Genomic DNA, 18,989 nt, shown 5'->3' on the forward strand with positions numbered 1-18,989 from the left:
AGATTATGATAAACAGTGTTAGAGGAAACTGGTTTCACCAAACAGAGAAAGGTCTGCTCTTGGGCTCTAGTCAAACTGTATATTAACAAAACGCTATTGGCTGTTTCAAAAAAGGGGAGGAGCTGCTAACAGCTGGAGCCATTTCAGGGGAAATCACGTCAACACATTGAATAATGAGCCGCGTTTCAAGGCACTTCAGTGGGCCTTTAAGTAAAAGACTAATAAAATAGTAAATGCAGTTTGCTTCTTTCCTCCAGCTTGTGGCATCAGCTGTGATTTTGAAAGGGACATTTGTGCTTGGACTCAGCTGGAGACCGATGTTTTTGATTGGACAAGACACAGAGGCTCCACCCCCACATCCCTGACTGGCCCCTCCTCTGACCACACAACAGGAAGTAGGTTTTGTTTTCTAGATTTCAGTCATTCCACCATATTCAGCATTAAAATTATAGCAATGATTTTGCATCAACAAATCAATAACTGTTGCACGACTTCTTTTTCCAGGTGGTTTTTATATGTACATCGAGGGTGACAGTGCTGTCCATGGTGACACGGCCCGTCTCCTCAGTGCACAATGTGCTGACCCGCAACCTCAGTGTCTTCAGTTCTGGTACCACATGCATGGCTCCAGCTGGACCATGGGACTGAGCGTCTACCTGCTTCAACATGGCAATGTGGCCAAAGAGGTGTGGAGGAAGAGAGAAGATCAAGGAAACATGTGGCATCTTGCACGGGTCGACCTGAGACCAGATGCTTTGTTCCAGGTCAGTAAAAGTAAAAAGTAAAAACGTATTATTCTTTGAATAATCCACATGTTAAAAGTAAACATACAATACTATAATGACTAATCTGTAGTAATCTGTGTTATTATTCAATCAGGTGATCTTTGAGGGGCGCAGAGGAAGCTCAGCCCGTTCAGATGTCGCCATTGATGACATCTCACTGCACAGAGGAGCCTGTAGCGGTATGATTCTACTCCCTTAGTAAAAACATTTTGTTTAAATCAAGAATTGACTGACTGAATAAGTCAACTTATTCAATAGAACAATTATGATGTTTTACATTAAAGGGTTAGTTCACCCAAAAATGAAAATGATGTCATTAATGACTCAAGCTAATGTTGTTCCACACCCATAAGACCTCTGTTCATCTTCAGAACACAATTTAAGATATTTTATATTTAGTCTGAGAGCTTTTCTGTTCCTCCAATGAAAGTGTATGCACACTATGCTGTCCATGTCCAGAAAGGGAATAAAAACATCATCACAGTAGTCCATATGTGACATCAGTTGGTTAATTAGAATCTCTTGAAGCATCGAAAATACATTTTGGTCAAAAAACAACAAAAACTACGACTTTATTCAGCATTGTCTTCTCTTCCGCATTTTTTTTTTCAATCCGCAAACAAAGATTCAAACGGTTATGAATCAGCGTACTGATTAATGATTCGGATCGCGTGTCAAACTGCTGAAATCATGTGACATTGGTGATCTGAATTCTGATTCATAACCATTCAAATCTTTGTTTGCGGATTGAAAAAAACATAGAAGAGAAGACCATGCTGAATAAAGTCGTAGTTTTTGTTATTTTTGGACCAAAATGTATTTTCGATGCTTCAAGAGATTCTAATTAACCAACTGATGTCACATATGGACTACTGTGATGATGTTTTTATTACCTTTCTGGACATGGACAGCATAGTGTGCATACACTTTCATTGGAGGAACAGAAAAGCTCTCGGACTAAATATAAAATATCTTAAACTGTGTTCCGAAGATGATCGGAGGTCTTACGGGTGTGGAACAACATTAGGGTGAGTCATTAATGACATCATTTTCATTTTTAGGTGAACTAACCCTTTAAGGCTCTAAAATTAATTTAAGAGTACACATCTTTCAGATTTATTAAACCAGGTGGCTCCGCCTTCAGTCCCTTTGCCACCAGCTGCAACAACGCCACAACCTGCACTCATCCAAACTGCAGAAATACCGAACACTTCAGCGTGTAAGTTCACTATCCACCACTGCAGTGTGATCACGTTCTTTTGTGATTGATGCCATTAAATAACACCCCCACAAATAATACTCTGCATCTTCCATTGTTTTCAGAAAGAGACTAATGAAATTATTAATAAAATTAACTTCTTTCCTCCAGCTTGTGGCATCAACTGTGATTTTGAAAAGGACATTTGTGCTTGGACTCAGCTGGTGACCGATGTTTTTGATTGGACAAGACACAGAGGCTCCACCCCCACATCCCTGACTGGCCCCTCCTCTGACCACACAACAGGAAGTAGGTTTGGTTTTCTAGATTTTAGTCATTCCACCATATTCAGCATTAAAATTATAGCAATGATTTTGCATCAACAAATCAATAACTGTTGCACAACTTCTTTTTCCAGGTGGTTTTTATATGTACATCGAGGGTGACAGTGCTGTCCATGGTGACACGGCCCGTCTCCTCAGTGCACAATGTACTGACCCTCAACCTCAGTGTCTTCAGTTCTGGTACCACATGCATGGCTCCAGCTGGACCATGGGACTGAGCGTCTACCTGCTTCAACATGGCAATGTGGCCAAAGAGGTGTGGAGGAAGAGAGAAGATCAAGGAAACATGTGGCATCTTGCACGGGTCGACCTGAGACCAGATGCTTTGTTCCAGGTCAGTAAAAGTAAAAAGTAAAAACGTATTATTCTTTGAATAATCCACATGTTAAAAGTAAACATACAAAACTATAATGACTAATCTATAGTAATCTGTGGTATTATTCAATCAGGTGATCTTTGAGGGGCGCAGAGGAAGCTCAGCCCGTTCAGATGTCGCCATTGATGACATCTCACTGCACAGAGGAGCCTGTAGCGGTATGATTCTACTCCCTTAGTAAAAACATTTGTTTAAATCTAGAATTGACTGATTGAATAAGTCAACTTAATCAATAGAACAATTATGATTTTTTACATTAAAGGGTTAGTTCACCCAAAAATGAAAATGATGTCATTAATGACTCAAGCTAATGTTGTTCCACACCCATAAGACCTCCGTTCATCTTCAGAACACAGTTTAAGATATTTTACATTTAGTCCGAGAGCTTTTCTGTTCCTCCAATGAAAGTGTATGCACACTATGCTGTCCATGTCCAGAAAGGGAATAAAAACATCATCAAAGTAGTCCATATGTGACAGCAGTTGGTTAATTAGAATCTCTTGAAGCATCGAAAATACATTTTGGTCAAAAAATAACAAAAACTACGACTTTATTCAGCATTGTTTGCGGATTGAAAAAAAAAAAAAAAAAAAACACTGAAGAGAAGACAAAGATTCAAACGGTTATGAATCAGCGTACTGATTAATGATTCGGATCGCGTGTCAAACTGCTGAAATCACGTGACATTGGTGATCTGAATTCTGATTCATAACCATTCAAATCTTTGTTTGCGGATTGAAAAAAAAACACGGAAGAGAAGACAATGCTGAATAAAGTCGTAGTTTTTGTTATTTTTGGACCAAAATGTATTTTCGATGCTTCAAGAGATTCTAAATTAACCAACTGATGTCACATATGGACTACTGTGATTATGTTTTTATTCCCTTTCTGGACATGGACAGCATAGTGTGCATACACTTTCATTGGAGGAACAGAAAAGCTCTCGGACTAAATGTAAAATATCTTTAACTGTGTTCCGAAGATGAACGGAGGTCTTAGGGGTCATTAATGACATAATTTATATTTTTAGGTGAACTAACCCATTAAGGCTTTAAACGTAATTTAAGAGTACACATCTTTCAGATTTATCAAACCAGGTGGCTCCGCCTTCAGTCCCATTGCCACCAGCTGCAACAATGCCCCAACCTGCACTCATCCAAACTGCAGAAATACCGAACACTTCAGCATGTAAGTTCACTATCCACCACTGCAGTGTGATCACGTTCTTTTGTGATTGATGCCATTAAATAACACCCCCACAAATAATACTTTGCATCTTCCATTATTATCAGAAAGAGACTAATGAAATTATTAATAAAATTGACTTCTTTCCTCCAGCTTGTGGCATCAACTGTGATTTTGAAAAGGACATTTGTGCTTGGACTCAGCTGGTGACCGATGTTTTTGATTGGACAAGACACAGAGGCTCCACCCCCACATCACTGACTGGTCCCTCCTCTGACCACACAACAGGAAGTAGGTTTTGTTTTCTAGATTTTAGTCATTCCACCATATTCAGCATTAAAATTATAGCAATGATTTTGCATCAACAAATCAATAACTGTTGCACAACTTCTTTTTCCAGGTGGTTTTTATATGTACATCGAGGGTGACAGTGCTGTCCATGGTGACACGGCCCGTCTCCTCAGTGCACAATGTGCTAACCCTCAACCTCAGTGTCTTCAGTTCTGGTACCACATGCATGGCTCCAGCTGGACCATGGGACTGAACGTCTACCTGCTTCAACATGGCAATGTGGCCAAAGAGGTGTGGAGGAAGAGAGACGATCAAGGAAACATGTGGCATCTTGCACGGGTAGACCTGAGACCAGATGCTATGTTCCAGGTCAGTAAAAGTAAAAAGTAAAAACGTATTATTCTTTGAATAATCCACATGTTAAAAATAAACATACAAAACTATAATGACTAATCTGTAGTAATCTGTGTTGTTATTCAATCAGGTGATCTTTGAGGGGCGCAGAGGAAGCTCAGCCCGTTCAGATGTCGCCATTGATGACATCTCACTGCACAGAGGAGCCTGTAGCGGTATGATTCTACTCCCTTAGTAAAAACATTTGTTTAAATCTAGAATTGACTGACTGAATAAGTCAACTTAATCAATAGAACAATTATGATGTTTTACATTAAAGGTATAGTTCACCCAAAAATGAAAATTATGTCATTAATGACTCAAGCTAATGTTGTTCCACACCCATAAGACCTCCGTTCATCTTCAGAACACAGTTTAAGATATTTTATATTTAGTCCGAGAGCTTTTCTGTTCCTCCAATGAAAGTGTATGCACACTATGCTGTCCATGTCCAGAAAGGGAATAAAAACATCATCACAGTAGTCCATATGTGACATCAGTTGGTTAATTAGAATCTCTTGAAGCATCGAAAATACATTTTGGTCAAAAAACAACAAAAACTACGACTTTATTCAGCATTGTCTTCTCTTCCGCATTTTTTTTTTTCAATCCGCAAACAAAGATTTAAACGGTTATGAATCAGCGTATTGATTAATGATTCGGATCGCGTGTCAAACTGCTGAAATCACGTGACATTGGTGATCTGAATTCTGATTCATAACCATTCAAATCTTTGTTTGCGGATTGAAAAAAACATAGAAGAGAAGACCATGCTGAATAAAGTCGTAGTTTTTGTTATTTTTGGACCAAAATGTATTTTCGATGCTTCAAGAGATTCTAATTAACCAACTGATGTCACATATGGACTACTGTGATTATATTTTTATTACCTTTCTGGACATGGACAGCATAGTGTGCATACACTTTCATTGGAGGAACAGAAAAGCTCTCGGACTAAATATAAAATATCTTAAACTGTGTTCCGAAGATGATCGGAGGTCTTACGGGTGTGGAACAACATTAGGGTGAGTCATTAATGACATCATTTTCATTTTTAGGTGAACTAACCCTTTAAGGCTCTAAAATTAATTTAAGAGTACACATCTTTCAGATTTATTAAACCAGGTGGCTCCGCCTTCAGTCCCATTGCCACCAGCGGCAACAACGCCACAACCTGCACTCATCCAAACTGCAGAAATACCGAACACTTCAGCGTGTAAGTTCACTATCCACCACTGCAGTGTGATCACGTTCTTTTGTGATTGATGCCATTAAATAACACCCCCACAAATAATACTCTGCATCTTCCATTGTTTTCAGAAAGAGACTAATGAAATTATTAATAAAATTAACTTCTTTCCTCCAGCTTGTGGCATCAACTGTGATTTTGAAAAGGACATTTGTGCTTGGACTCAGCTGGTGACCGATGTTTTTGATTGGACAAGACACAGAGGCTCCACCCCCACATCCCTGACTGGCCCCTCCTCTGACCACACAACAGGAAGTAGGTTTGGTTTTCTAGATTTTAGTCATTCCACCATATTCAGCATTAAAATTATAGCAATGATTTCGCATCAACAAATCAATAACTGTTGCACGACTTCTTTTTCCAGGTGGTTTTTATATGTACATCGAGGGTGACAGTGCTGTCCATGGTGACACGGCCCGTCTCCTCAGTGCACAATGTACTGACCCTCAACCTCAGTGTCTTCAGTTCTGGTACCACATGCATGGCTCCAGCTGGACCATGGGACTGAGCGTCTACCTGCTTCAACATGGCAATGTGGCCAAAGAGGTGTGGAGGAAGAGAGAAGATCAAGGAAACATGTGGCATCTTGCACGGGTCGACCTGAGACCAGATGCTATGTTCCAGGTCAGTAAAAGTAAAAAGTAAAAACGTATTATTCTTTGAATAATCCACATGTTAAAAGTAAACATACAAAACTATAATGACTAATCTATAGTAATCTGTGGTATTATTCAATCAGGTGATCTTTGAGGGGCGCAGAGGAAGCTCAGCCCGTTCAGATGTCGCCATTGATGACATCTCACTGCACAGAGGAGCCTGTAGCGGTATGATTCTACTCCCTTAGTAAAAACATTTGTTTAAATCTAGAATTGACTGATTGAATAAGTCAACTTAATCAATAGAACAATTATGATTTTTTACATTAAAGGGTTAGTTCACCCAAAAATGAAAATGATGTCATTAATGACTCAAGCTAATGTTGTTCCACACCCGTAAGACCTCCGTTCATCTTCAGAACACAGTTTAAGATATTTTACATTTAGTCCGAGAGCTTTTCTGTTCCTCCAATGAAAGTGTATGCACACTATGCTGTCCATGTCCAGAAAGGGAATAAAAACATTATCAAAGTAGTCCATATGTGACAGCAGTTGGTTAATTAGAATCTCTTGAAGCATCGAAAATACATTTTGGTCAAAAAATAACAAAAACTACGACTTTATTCAGCATTGTTTGCGGATTGAAAAAAAAAAAAAAAAAACACTGAAGAGAAGACAAAGATTCAAACGGTTATGAATCAGCGTACTGATTAATGATTCGGATCGCGTGTCAAACTGCTGAAATCACGTGACATTGGTGATCCGAATTCTGATTCATAACCATTCAAATCTTTGTTTGCGGATTGAAAAAAAAACACGGAAGAGAAGACAATGCTGAATAAAGTCGTAGTTTTTGTTATTTTTGGACCAAAATGTATTTTCGATGCTTCAAGAGATTCTAAATTAACCAACTGATGTCACATATGGACTACTGTGATTATGTTTTTATTCCCTTTCTGGACATGGACAGCATAGTGTGCATACACTTTCATTGGAGGAACAGAAAAGCTCTCGGACTAAATGTAAAATATCTTTAACTGTGTTCCGAAGATGAACGGAGGTCTTAGGGGTCATTAATGACATAATTTATATTTTTAGGTGAACTAACCCATTAAGGCTTTAAACGTAATTTAAGAGTACACATCTTTCAGATTTATCAAACCAGGTGGCTCCGCCTTCAGTCCCATTGCCACCAGCTGCAACAATGCCCCAACCTGCACTCATCCAAACTGCAGAAATACCGAACACTTCAGCGTGTAAGTTCACTATCCACCACTGCAGTGTGATCATGTTCTTTTGTGATTGATGCCATTAAATAACACCCCCACAAATAATACTTTGCATCTTCCATTATTATCAGAAAGAGACTAATGAAATTATTAATAAAATTGACTTCTTTCCTCCAGCTTGTGGCATCAACTGTGATTTTGAAAAGGACATTTGTGCTTGGACTCAGCTGGTGACCGATGTTTTTGATTGGACAAGACACAGAGGCTCCACCCCCACATCACTGACTGGTCCCTCCTCTGACCACACAACAGGAAGTAGGTTTTGTTTTCTAGATTTCAGTCATTCCACCATATTCAGCATTAAAATTATAGCAATGATTTCGCATCAACAAATCAATAACTGTTGCACGACTTCTTTTTCCAGGTGGTTTTTATATGTACATCGAGGGTGACAGTGCTGTCCATGGTGACACGGCCCGTCTCCTCAGTGCACAATGTGCTAACCCTCAACCTCAGTGTCTTCAGTTCTGGTACCACATGCATGGCTCCAGCTGGACCATGGGACTGAACGTCTACCTGCTTCAACATGGCAATGTGGCCAAAGAGGTGTGGAGGAAGAGAGAAGATCAAGGAAACATGTGGCATCTTGCACGGGTAGACCTGAGACCAGATGCTATGTTCCAGGTCAGTAAAAGTAAAAAGTAAAAATGTATTATTCTTTGAATAATCCACATGTTAAAAATAAACATACAAAACTATAATGACTAATCTATAGTAATCTGTGTTATTGTTTAATCAGGTGATCTTTGAGGGGCGCAGAGGAAGCTCAGCCCGTTCAGATGTCGCCATTGATGACATCTCACTGCACACAGGAGCCTGTAGCGGTATGATTCTACTCCATTAGTAAAAACATTCGTTTAAATCAAGAATTGACTGAACAATTATGATGTTTTACATTAAAGGGTTTGTTCACCCAAAAATGAAAATGATGTCATTAATGACTCAAGCTAATGTTGTTCCACACCCATAAGACCTCCGTTCATCTTCAGAACACAGTTTAAGATATTTTATATTTAGTCCGAGAGCTTTTCTGTTCCTCCAATGAAAGTGTATGCACACTATGCTGTCCATGTCCAGAAAGGGAATAAAAACATCATCACAGTAGTCCATATGTGACATCAGTTGGTTAATTAGAGTCTCTTGAAGCATCGAAAATACATTTTGGTCAAAAAATAACAAAAACTACGACTTTATTCAGCATTGTCTTCTCTTCCGCATTTTTTTTTTTCAATCCGCAAACAAAGATTCGAACGGTTAAGAATCAGCGTACTGATTAATGATTCGGATCGCGTGTCAAACTGCTGAAATCACGTGACATTGGTGATCTGAATTCTGATTCATAACCATTCAAATCTTTGTTTGCAGATTGAAAAAAAACATAGAAGAGAAGACCATGCTGAATAAAGTCGTAGTTTTTGTTATTTTTGGACCAAAATGTATTTTCGATGCTTCAAGAGATTCTAAATTAACCAACTGATGTCACATATGGACTACTGTGATGATGTTTTTATTCCCTTTCTGGACATGGACAGCATAGTGTGCATACACTTTCATTGGAGGAACAGAAAAGCTCTCGGACTAAATATAAAATATCTTAAACTGTGTTCTGAAGATGAACGGAGGTCTTATGGGTGTGGAACAACATTAGGGTGAGTCATTAATGACATCATTTTCATTTTTAGGTGAACTAACCCTTTAAGGCTCTAAAATTAATTTAAGAGTACACATCTTTCAGATTTATTAAACCAGGTGGCTCCACCTTCAGTCTCATTGCCACCAGCTGCAACAATGCCCCAACCTGCACTCTTCCAAACTGCAGAAATACCGAACACTTCAGCGTGTAAGTTCACTATCCACCACTGCAGTGTGATCACGTTCTTTTGTGATTGATGCCATTAAATAACACCCCCACAAATAATACTCTGCATCTTCCATTATTATCAGAAAGAGACTAATGAAATGGTAAATCAAATTCTTCTTTCCTCCAGCTTGTGGCATCAGCTGTGATTTTGAAAAGGACATTTGTACTTGGACTCAGCTGGTGACCGATGTTTTTGATTGGACAAGACACAGAGGCTCCACCCCCACATCACTGACTGGTCCCTCCTCTGACCACACAACAGGAAGTTGGTTTTGTTTTCTAGATTTCAGTCATTCCACCATATTCAGCATTAAAATTATAGCAATGATTTCGCATCAACAAATCAATAACTGTTGCACGACTTCTTTTTCCAGGTGGTTTTTATATGTACATCGAGGGTGACAGTGCTGTCCATGGTGACACGGCCCGTCTCCTCAGTGCACAATGTACTGACCCGCAACCTCAGTGTCTTCAGTTCTGGTACCACATGCATGGCTCCAGCTGGACCATGGGACTGAGCGTCTACCTGCTTCAACATGGCAATGTGGCCAAAGAGGTGTGGAGGAAGAGAGAAGATCAAGGAAACATGTGGCATCTTGCACGGGTAGACCTGAGACCAGATGCTATGTTCCAGGTCAGTAAAAGTAAAAAGTAAAAACGTATTATTCTTTGAATAATCCACATGTTAAAAGTAAACATACAAAACTATAATGACTAATCTATAGTAATCTGTGGTATTATTCAATCAGGTGATCTTTGAGGGGCGCAGAGGAAGCTCAGCCCGTTCAGATGTCGCCATTGATGACATCTCACTGCACACAGGAGCCTGTAGCGGTATGATTCTACTCCCTTAGTAAAAACATTTTGTTTAAATCAAGAATTGACTGATTGAATAAGTCAACTTAATCAATAGAACAATTATGATGTTTTACATTAAAGGGTTAGTTCACCCAAAAATGAAAATGATGTCATTAATGACTCAAGCTAATGTTGTTCCACACCCATAAGACCTCCGTTCATCTTCAGAACACAGTTTAAGATATTTTACATTTAGTCCGAGAGCTTTTCTGTTCCTCCAATGAAAGTGTATGCACACTATGCTGTCCATGTCCAGAAAGGGAATAAAAACATCATCACAGTAGTCCATATGTGACATCAGTTGGTTAATTTAGAATCTCTTGAAGCATCGAAAATACATTTTGGTCCAAAAATAACAAAAACTACGACTTTATTCAGCATTGTTTGCGGATTGAAAAAAAAAAAAAAAAAAAAACTGAAGAGAAGACAAAGATTCAAACGGTTATGAATCAGCGTACTGATTAATGATTCGGATCGCGTGTCAAACTGCTGAAATCACGTGACATTGGTGATCCGAATTCTGATTCATAACCGTTCAAATCTTTGTTTGCGGATTGAAAAAAAAACACGGAAGAGAAGACAATGCTGAATAAAGTCGTAGTTTTTGTTATTTTTGGACCAAAATGTATTTTCGATGCTTCAAGAGATTCTAAATTAACCAACTGATGTCACATATGGACTACTGTGATGATGTTTTTATTACCTTTCTGGACATGGACAGCATAGTGTGCATACACTTTCATTGGAGGAACAGAAAAGCTCTCGGACTAAATGTAAAATATCTTTAACTGTGTTCCGAAGATGAACGGAGGTCTTAGGGGTCATTAATGACATAATTTATATTTTTAGGTGAACTAACCCATTAAGGCTCTAAACTTAACTTAAGAGTACACATCTTTCAGATTTATCAAACCAGGTGGCTCCGCCTTCAGTCCCATTGCCACCAGCTGCAACAATGCCCCAACCTGCACTCATCCAAACTGCAGAAATACCGAACACTTCAGCGTGTAAGTTCACTATCCACCACTGCAGTGTGATCACGTTCTTTTGTGATTGATGCCATTAAATAACACCCCCACAAATAATACTTTGCATCTTCCATTATTATCAGAAAGAGACTAATGAAATTATTAATAAAATTGTCTTCTTTCCTCCAGCTTGTGGCATCAACTGTGATTTTGAAAAGGACATTTGTGCTTGGACTCAGCTGGTGACCGATGTTTTTGATTGGACAAGACACAGAGGCTCCACCCCCACATCACTGACTGGTCCCTCCTCTGACCACACAACAGGAAGTAGGTTTTGTTTTCTAGATTTCAGTCATTCCACCATATTCAGCATTAAAATTATAGCAATGATTTTGCATCAACAAATCAATAACTGTTGCACAACTTCTTTTTCCAGGTGGTTTTTATATGTACATCGAGGGTGACAGTGCTGTCCATGGTGACACGGCCCGTCTCCTCAGTGCACAATGTACTGACCCTCAACCTCAGTGTCTTCAGTTCTGGTACCACATGCATGGCTCCAGCTGGACCATGGGACTGAACGTCTACCTGCTTCAACATGGCAATGTGGCCAAAGAGGTGTGGAGGAAGAGAGAAGATCAAGGAAACATGTGGCATCTTGCACGGGTCGACCTGAGACCAGATGCTATGTTCCAGGTCAGTAAAAGTAAAAAGTAAAAACGTATTATTCTTTGAATAATCCACATGTTAAAAATAAACATACAAAACTATAATGACTAATCTATAGTAATCTGTGTTATTGTTTAATCAGGTGATCTTTGAGGGGCGCAGAGGAAGCTCAGCCCGTTCAGATGTCGCCATTGATGACATCTCACTGCACACAGGAGCCTGTAGCGGTATGATTCTACTCCCTTAGTAAAAACATTCGTTTAAATCAAGAATTGACTGAACAATTATGATGTTTTACATTAAAGGGTTTGTTCACCCAAAAATGAAAATGATGTCATTAATGACTCAAGCTAATGTTGTTCCACACCCATAAGACCTCCGTTCATCTTCAGAACACAGTTTAAGATATTTTATATTTAGTCCGAGAGCTTTTCTGTTCCTCCAATGAAAGTGTATGCACACTATGCTGTCCATGTCCAGAAAGGGAATAAAAACATCATCACAGTAGTCCATATGTGACATCAGTTGGTTAATTTAGAATCTCTTGAAGCATCGAAAATACATTTTGGTCAAAAAATAACAAAAACTACGACTTTATTCAGCATTGTCTTCTCTTCCGCATTTTTTTTTTTCAATCCGCAAACAAAGATTTGAACGGTTATGAATCAGCGTACTGATTAATGATTCGGATCGCGTGTCAAACTGCTGAAATCACGTGACATTGGTGATCTGAATTCTGATTCATAACCATTCAAATCTTTGTTTGCAGATTGAAAAAAAACATAGAAGAGAAGACAATGCTGAATAAAGTCGTAGTTTTTGTTATTTTTGGACCAAAATGTATTTTCGATGCTTCAAGAGATTCTAAATTAACCAACTGATGTCACATATGGACTACTGTGATGATGTTTTTATTCCCTTTCTGGACATGGACAGCATAGTGTGCATACACTTTCATTGGAGGAACAGAAAAGCTCTCGGACTAAATAAAAATATCTTAAACTGTGTTCTGAAGATGAACGGAGGTCTTATGGGTGTGGAACAACATTAGGGTGAGTCATTAATGACATCATTTTCATTTTTAGGTGAACTAACCCTTTAAGGCTCTAAAATTAATTTAAGAGTACACATCTTTCAGATTTATTAAACCAGGTGGCTCCACCTTCAGTCTCATTGCCACCAGCTGCAACAATGCCCCAACCTGCACTCTTCCAAACTGCAGAAATACCGAACACTTCAGCGTGTAAGTTCACTATCCACCACTGCAGTGTGATCACGTTCTTTTGTGATTGATGCCATTAAATAACACCCCCACAAATAATACTCTGCATCTTCCATTATTATCAGAAAGAGACTAATGAAATGGTAAATCAAATTCTTCTTTCCTCCAGCTTGTGGCATCAGCTGTGATTTTGAAAAGGACATTTGTACTTGGACTCAGCTGGTGACCGATGTTTTTGATTGGACAAGACACAGAGGCTCCACCCCCACATCACTGACTGGTCCCTCCTCTGACCACACAACAGGAAGTTGGTTTTGTTTTCTAGATTTCAGTCATTCCACCATATTCAGCATTAAAATTATAGCAATGATTTTGCATCAACAAATCAATAACTGTTGCACGACTTCTTTTTCCAGGTGGTTTTTATATGTACATCGAGGGTGACAGTGCTGTCCATGGTGACACGGCCCGTCTCCTCAGTGCACAATGTGCTGACCCGCAACCTCAGTGTCTTCAGTTCTGGTACCACATGCATGGCTCCAGCTGGACCATGGGACTGAGCGTCTACCTGCTTCAACATGGCAATGTGGCCAAAGAGGTGTGGAGGAAGAGAGAAGATCAAGGAAACATGTGGCATCTTGCACGGGTAGACCTGAGACCAGATGCTATGTTCCAGGTCAGTAAAAGTAAAAAGAAAAAACGTATTATTCTTTGAATAATCCACATGTTAAAAATAAACATACAAAACTATAATGACTAATCTATAGTAATCTGTGTTATTGTTTAATCAGGTGATCTTTGAGGGGCGCAGAGGAAGCTCAGCCCGTTCAGATGTCGCCATTGATGACATCTCACTGCACACAGGAGCCTGTAGCGGTATGATTCTACTCCCTTAGTAAAAACATTCATTTAAATCAAGAATTGACTGACTGAATAAGTCAACTTAATCAATAGAACAATTATGATGTTTTACATTAAAGGGTTAGTTCACCCAAAAATGAAAATGATGTAATTAATGACTCAAGCTAATGTTGTTCCACACCCATAAGACCTCCGTTCATCTTCAGAACACAGTTTAAGATATTTTATATTTAGTCCGAGAGCTTTTCTGTTCCTCCAATGAAAGTGTATGCACACTATGCTGTCCATGTCCAGAAAGGTAATAAAAACATAATCACAGTAGTCCATATGTGACATCAGTTGGTTAATTAGAATCTCTTGAAGCGTAGAAAAGTCGTAGTTTTAATGATTTTTTGACTAAAATGTATTTTCGATGCTTCAAGAGATTCTAATTAACCAACTGATGTCACATATGGACTACTGTGATTATGCTTTTATTACCTTTCTGGACATGGACAGCATAGTGTGCATACACTTTCATTGGAGGAACAGAAAAGCTCTCGGACTAAATATAAAATATCTTTAACTGTGTTCCGAAGATGAACGGAGGTCTTAGGGGTCATTAATGACATAATTTATATTTTTAGGTGAACTAACCCTTTAAGGCTCTAAACTTAATTTAAGAGTACACATCTTTCAGATTTATCAAACCAGGTGGCTCCACCTTCAGTCTCATTGCCACCAGCTGCAACAATGCCCCAACCTGCACTCATCCAAACTGCAGAAATACCAAACACTTCAGCGTGTAAGTTCACTATCCACCACTGTAGTGTGATCACGTTCTTTTGTGATTGATGCCATTAAAGGTGCACTATGTAGTGTTTTTGCAGTAACATATCCAAAAACCACAAAGCCAGTGTTATATATTTTGTTCATTTGAGTACCTACAATATCCCAAATGTTTCCAACTATTTGTAAATTGTGAGAAAATTGCTATTTTAACCAAGGACCGGGACGTTTCAGCATAGCGTCTGAGGAAGTCACCTGTCAATTGCGTCATATCTGCGCTACCCTCGGTTTCGGGATTTATTTGGCAAAAGAGCTTTACTCTTAGCAGTGTGAACAAGAGAACGCACAAAGTAACGTCATAACATCACTTTCAACACACTTAAATGTATCAAATATGATAAACAGAGTGGCATTACCTTATAATCATAACCGGAAGAGCGGAAATAGTGCAGGCGCCCGGGGAATGTGCCCCTTCCCGTAATGATAAAAGTCCCGGTGCTCGCAAGGCGGGTATTTGTGTAACAATCGCTCCAGCGGCCATGCTGAGCTCCACAACCCTCGGTCCTGCTCTGCTTCACACTACAGTAACGTTATTATTAACCATGAACGTTATTTCTGCCCGAGTCCCATTTTCCACCGGCTGTGAGGTGAAGACCACATGTCCCAAGATGCTGCGCTCAAACTTTGCGTCATTAAACTACGCATTGGTTTTGAATAGGCGACCTCTAGTGGACGGAAATTTGCATAGTGCACCTTTAAATAACACCCCCACAAATAATACTCTGCATCTTCCATTGTTTTCAGAAAGAGACTAATGAAATTATTAATAAAATTGACTTCTTTCCTCCAGCTTGTGGCATTAACTGTGATTTTGAAAGGGACATTTGTGCTTGGACTCAGTTGGTGACCGATGTTTTTGATTGGACAAGACACAGAGGCTCCACCCCCACATCCCTGACTGGTCCCTCCTCTGACCACACAACAGGAAGTAGGTTTTGTTTTCTAGATTTCAGTCATTCCACCATATTCAGCATTAAAATTATAGCAATGATTTCGCATCAACAAATCAATAACTGTTGCACGACTTCTTTTTCCAGGTGGTTTTTATATGTACATCGAGGGTGACAGTGCTGTCCATGGTGACACGGCCCGTCTCCTCAGTGCACAATGTACTGACCCTCAACCTCAGTGTCTTCAGTTCTGGTACCACATGCATGGCTCCAGCTGGACCATGGGACTGAGCGTCTACCTGCTTCAACATGGCAATGAGGCCAAAGAGGTGTGGAGGAAGAGAGAAGATCAAGGAAACATGTGGCATCTTGCACGGGTCGACCTGAGACCAGATGCTATGTTCCAGGTCTGAAAATATTTGAGAACTATCTAATGTTCTTTAAATGCTTTACATGTTTAAATTTTATGTACAACACTATAATGACTAATCTGTAGTAATCTGTGTTATTATTCAATCAGGTGATCTTTGAGGGGCGCAGAGGAAGCTCAGCCCGTTCAGATGTTGCCATTGATGACATCTCACTGCACACAGGAGCCTGTAGCGGTATGTTTCTACTCTGTAAAATTAACCTGTATTAAGTAATAAATATATTTAACCAGATTATCTAACTTCAGTACCCAAACATTACAGTAAATTCTCTCTCTGACTCTGCAGAGATCACTCTCTCTGGCACGTATGAAAAATCTGACGGTGCACTCGAACATAAGATGATAATGCCAAACAGGGAGAAGGTGAAAAATGAAAAAGAGTTTGAAGAGAGTTGAAAAGCAACAGATGGCAAAAGTACAGCAAGACAACGGTAAAGAGCCAATCTCAATCTTTGTCTTTTTTCACATCAGCCTTACCAAAAGGTTTTTTTGTTTTTTTTTGCTTTGTCATTATGAGTGTAGTTTAATGTGAAATTAGGCTGCAAGAAAATGTGAAAATGCAATGTTTCCGTGTGTGCGCGCGTGCGTGCGTGTTGTTTCCTCCATAGAAAAAACTATTTAAAGATAATTTAGACTTTTTATCAAGATATAAATTTGCAATTGTGACAAGAAATAAAGTCTGTCAATTCTGTCCTCACAATTTTGTCCGACTGCTTTTCTCAGAATTGTGAGATATAAACTTGCAAATCGCAAATCTAATAAAATGGAGTATTTTGAGTATACAGTATATTTTACAATTCTGACTCTAAATTCTCTCTGACTCTCTTCATAACTCTCAATTGCGTGGGGAAAAATATCAGAATTGTGTGATTAAAAATTTGCAATTATCTTTTTTACTTTTTTCTCATTAGCAGAAACAAGCTTCCATTCCTGATGCCTCTGTACAGGCCAAGAGAACATATTATTCTATCTTCTTGTATATGACATAAAACTAAAACGTGATCATGTTAATCAATTTCAAATTTATGCAAGACATTTTGGTTAACACATTAGTTTAGGGTCCAGTTCTCACTATTAACTTAATATTAGCATACATATTAGTAGCATATTGGCTGTTTATTAATACATATTAATCCCTTATTCTACATGAATTTATTCTACATTCCTAATCCTAGCCAATATCTAAATTTAACAACTACCGTACCTTACTAACTATTAAAAAGCAGTAATTAGGAGTTTACTGAGGTAACAGTCATAGTATATAGTTAGTTCATAGTGAGAATCGGACCCTAAACTAAAGTGTGACCAACATTTGATGCATTACATGTTTTGGTTTAATAATAGACTATCTATGCATACAGGATTAGGAAATTAGGTGAAATTATGCATACTGTTCTTAGAAATCAAACAAAAATACCTTTGATTATAATATAGAGAGTCATCTATAACAAAAAATATTAATATATTAATTTTTTTCATCATCATTTTACAACATAACATTTTGATTGGTTTAGAGAGGTTTTAGGTTGAAATAGCCTTTACTGGTTCACAATTCTAGACCACTGTTGTTGGCCAATGTTAGGCCAATGTTTTTTTTTTTTACAAAGATAATTGGCTTCTGTATGATTGTTCATCTTTCATCTTTTATTTGCAGGCGGTCCTTGCTGTTAAGAAAACGTTCTCGGGCTTGAGCTGAAACTAACTCACTTTATACGATCAGCTGACAACACCTGTCAATATAGACCTCCTCCTCTACAGACTAGTTTTTAGCATGATCATTTAGTAAGCTGTGTGTGTTAGTGTCTTTTACCTAGAAAGTATCGGTTATATATAACAGTTTCTAACATAGTCATGTCATAATATGATGTACAACAAAATGCTTATCAGCTTTTTATAGATAAGGTGTTAACCCCTAATGTCAGTGAATTTTCAAGGTCTCCCAAGTTCCTCCGTTACATATGCTATGAACACTAATGTTTGAACATCCACAAAACGTCCATATACATATTTTAATTTTTAACAATTTATCTAGTCATTTGAAAACTTGCAAACTTGTCTTTTTTTTCTTTTCTTTTCTTTTTCGGTCTATACACATTATGTATGAGACAAACATGTTTTTGACTTGCATTTAATAAACATTTAAATTTCATTCAATAAAACTTTATGATGTCCCATTGTTTATTTAACTTTTTTAACGCATTGATTCTGCACATTAATCAGATGAAACAAAAATCATCAACATAATCGTTTTTCAGCATTTCGGTCATATTTTCAGACTTTTAAGCATAATGACTGATACAGCAAAACCTGCTGAGCAAGATTAGTATTTAGCCTCAAGAATTCTGCAGATAAGGTTGAAAACACAGTGACAAAGCAAATTGAGTTGGACACATATACCTTTCTTCTTCAAAAGGTGTTTGGTTTTTGCAGAAAGCCTTTCAGGAATCACTCTTGTAGGGTCACAAGATGAAGGTTTTAGTTCTCTTTTTGCTCCTGTACCAAAAAAACATGAACCTGGCATCAGGTAAGTGAGACACTCTCCAGGTAACCTGATGTGTTTGTATATAATCTGTGAGAAACTACAGGTAAAAATAAACTCAAATAAGATTTTTTTAAAGGGCTGTATTATACAGGCTAAACGATTATTTCAATGTATGTATTAGTCAATTTTAAGATTTTGCTTTCTTAACTAGTGG

General features: G+C 38.4%; 1 protein-coding gene across 1 annotated transcript in view; it reads left to right on the forward strand.

Moving 5' to 3' along the window:
• Positions 1-18,329, forward strand: part of wu:fb63a08 (MAM and LDL-receptor class A domain-containing protein 1) — a 31,396-nt gene extending 13,067 nt beyond the window's left edge. Inside the window, exons 15-51 of the mRNA XM_067453435.1 lie at positions 258-395; positions 505-764; positions 880-964; positions 1,900-2,004; positions 2,155-2,292; positions 2,402-2,661; positions 2,777-2,861; positions 3,787-3,891; positions 4,042-4,179; positions 4,289-4,548; positions 4,664-4,748; positions 5,684-5,788; positions 5,939-6,076; positions 6,186-6,445; positions 6,561-6,645; positions 7,569-7,673; positions 7,824-7,961; positions 8,071-8,330; positions 8,446-8,530; positions 9,442-9,546; positions 9,695-9,832; positions 9,942-10,201; positions 10,317-10,401; positions 11,328-11,432; positions 11,583-11,720; positions 11,830-12,089; positions 12,205-12,289; positions 13,201-13,305; positions 13,454-13,591; positions 13,701-13,960; positions 14,076-14,160; positions 14,825-14,929; positions 15,764-15,901; positions 16,011-16,270; positions 16,384-16,468; positions 16,580-16,724; positions 17,948-18,329. Of these exons, the coding sequence (XP_067309536.1) occupies positions 258-395; positions 505-764; positions 880-964; positions 1,900-2,004; positions 2,155-2,292; positions 2,402-2,661; positions 2,777-2,861; positions 3,787-3,891; positions 4,042-4,179; positions 4,289-4,548; positions 4,664-4,748; positions 5,684-5,788; positions 5,939-6,076; positions 6,186-6,445; positions 6,561-6,645; positions 7,569-7,673; positions 7,824-7,961; positions 8,071-8,330; positions 8,446-8,530; positions 9,442-9,546; positions 9,695-9,832; positions 9,942-10,201; positions 10,317-10,401; positions 11,328-11,432; positions 11,583-11,720; positions 11,830-12,089; positions 12,205-12,289; positions 13,201-13,305; positions 13,454-13,591; positions 13,701-13,960; positions 14,076-14,160; positions 14,825-14,929; positions 15,764-15,901; positions 16,011-16,270; positions 16,384-16,468; positions 16,580-16,689 (5,297 nt within the window). The 3' untranslated portion in view covers positions 16,690-16,724; positions 17,948-18,329. The remainder of the gene's footprint in view (positions 1-257; positions 396-504; positions 765-879; positions 965-1,899; positions 2,005-2,154; positions 2,293-2,401; positions 2,662-2,776; positions 2,862-3,786; positions 3,892-4,041; positions 4,180-4,288; positions 4,549-4,663; positions 4,749-5,683; positions 5,789-5,938; positions 6,077-6,185; positions 6,446-6,560; positions 6,646-7,568; positions 7,674-7,823; positions 7,962-8,070; positions 8,331-8,445; positions 8,531-9,441; positions 9,547-9,694; positions 9,833-9,941; positions 10,202-10,316; positions 10,402-11,327; positions 11,433-11,582; positions 11,721-11,829; positions 12,090-12,204; positions 12,290-13,200; positions 13,306-13,453; positions 13,592-13,700; positions 13,961-14,075; positions 14,161-14,824; positions 14,930-15,763; positions 15,902-16,010; positions 16,271-16,383; positions 16,469-16,579; positions 16,725-17,947) is intronic.
• The last annotated feature ends 660 nt before the right edge of the window (positions 18,330-18,989 follow it).

Source organism: Pseudorasbora parva, chromosome 9, assembly GCF_024679245.1.
Source record: "Pseudorasbora parva isolate DD20220531a chromosome 9, ASM2467924v1, whole genome shotgun sequence".
Taxonomy (NCBI): Eukaryota; Metazoa; Chordata; class Actinopteri; order Cypriniformes; family Gobionidae; genus Pseudorasbora; species Pseudorasbora parva.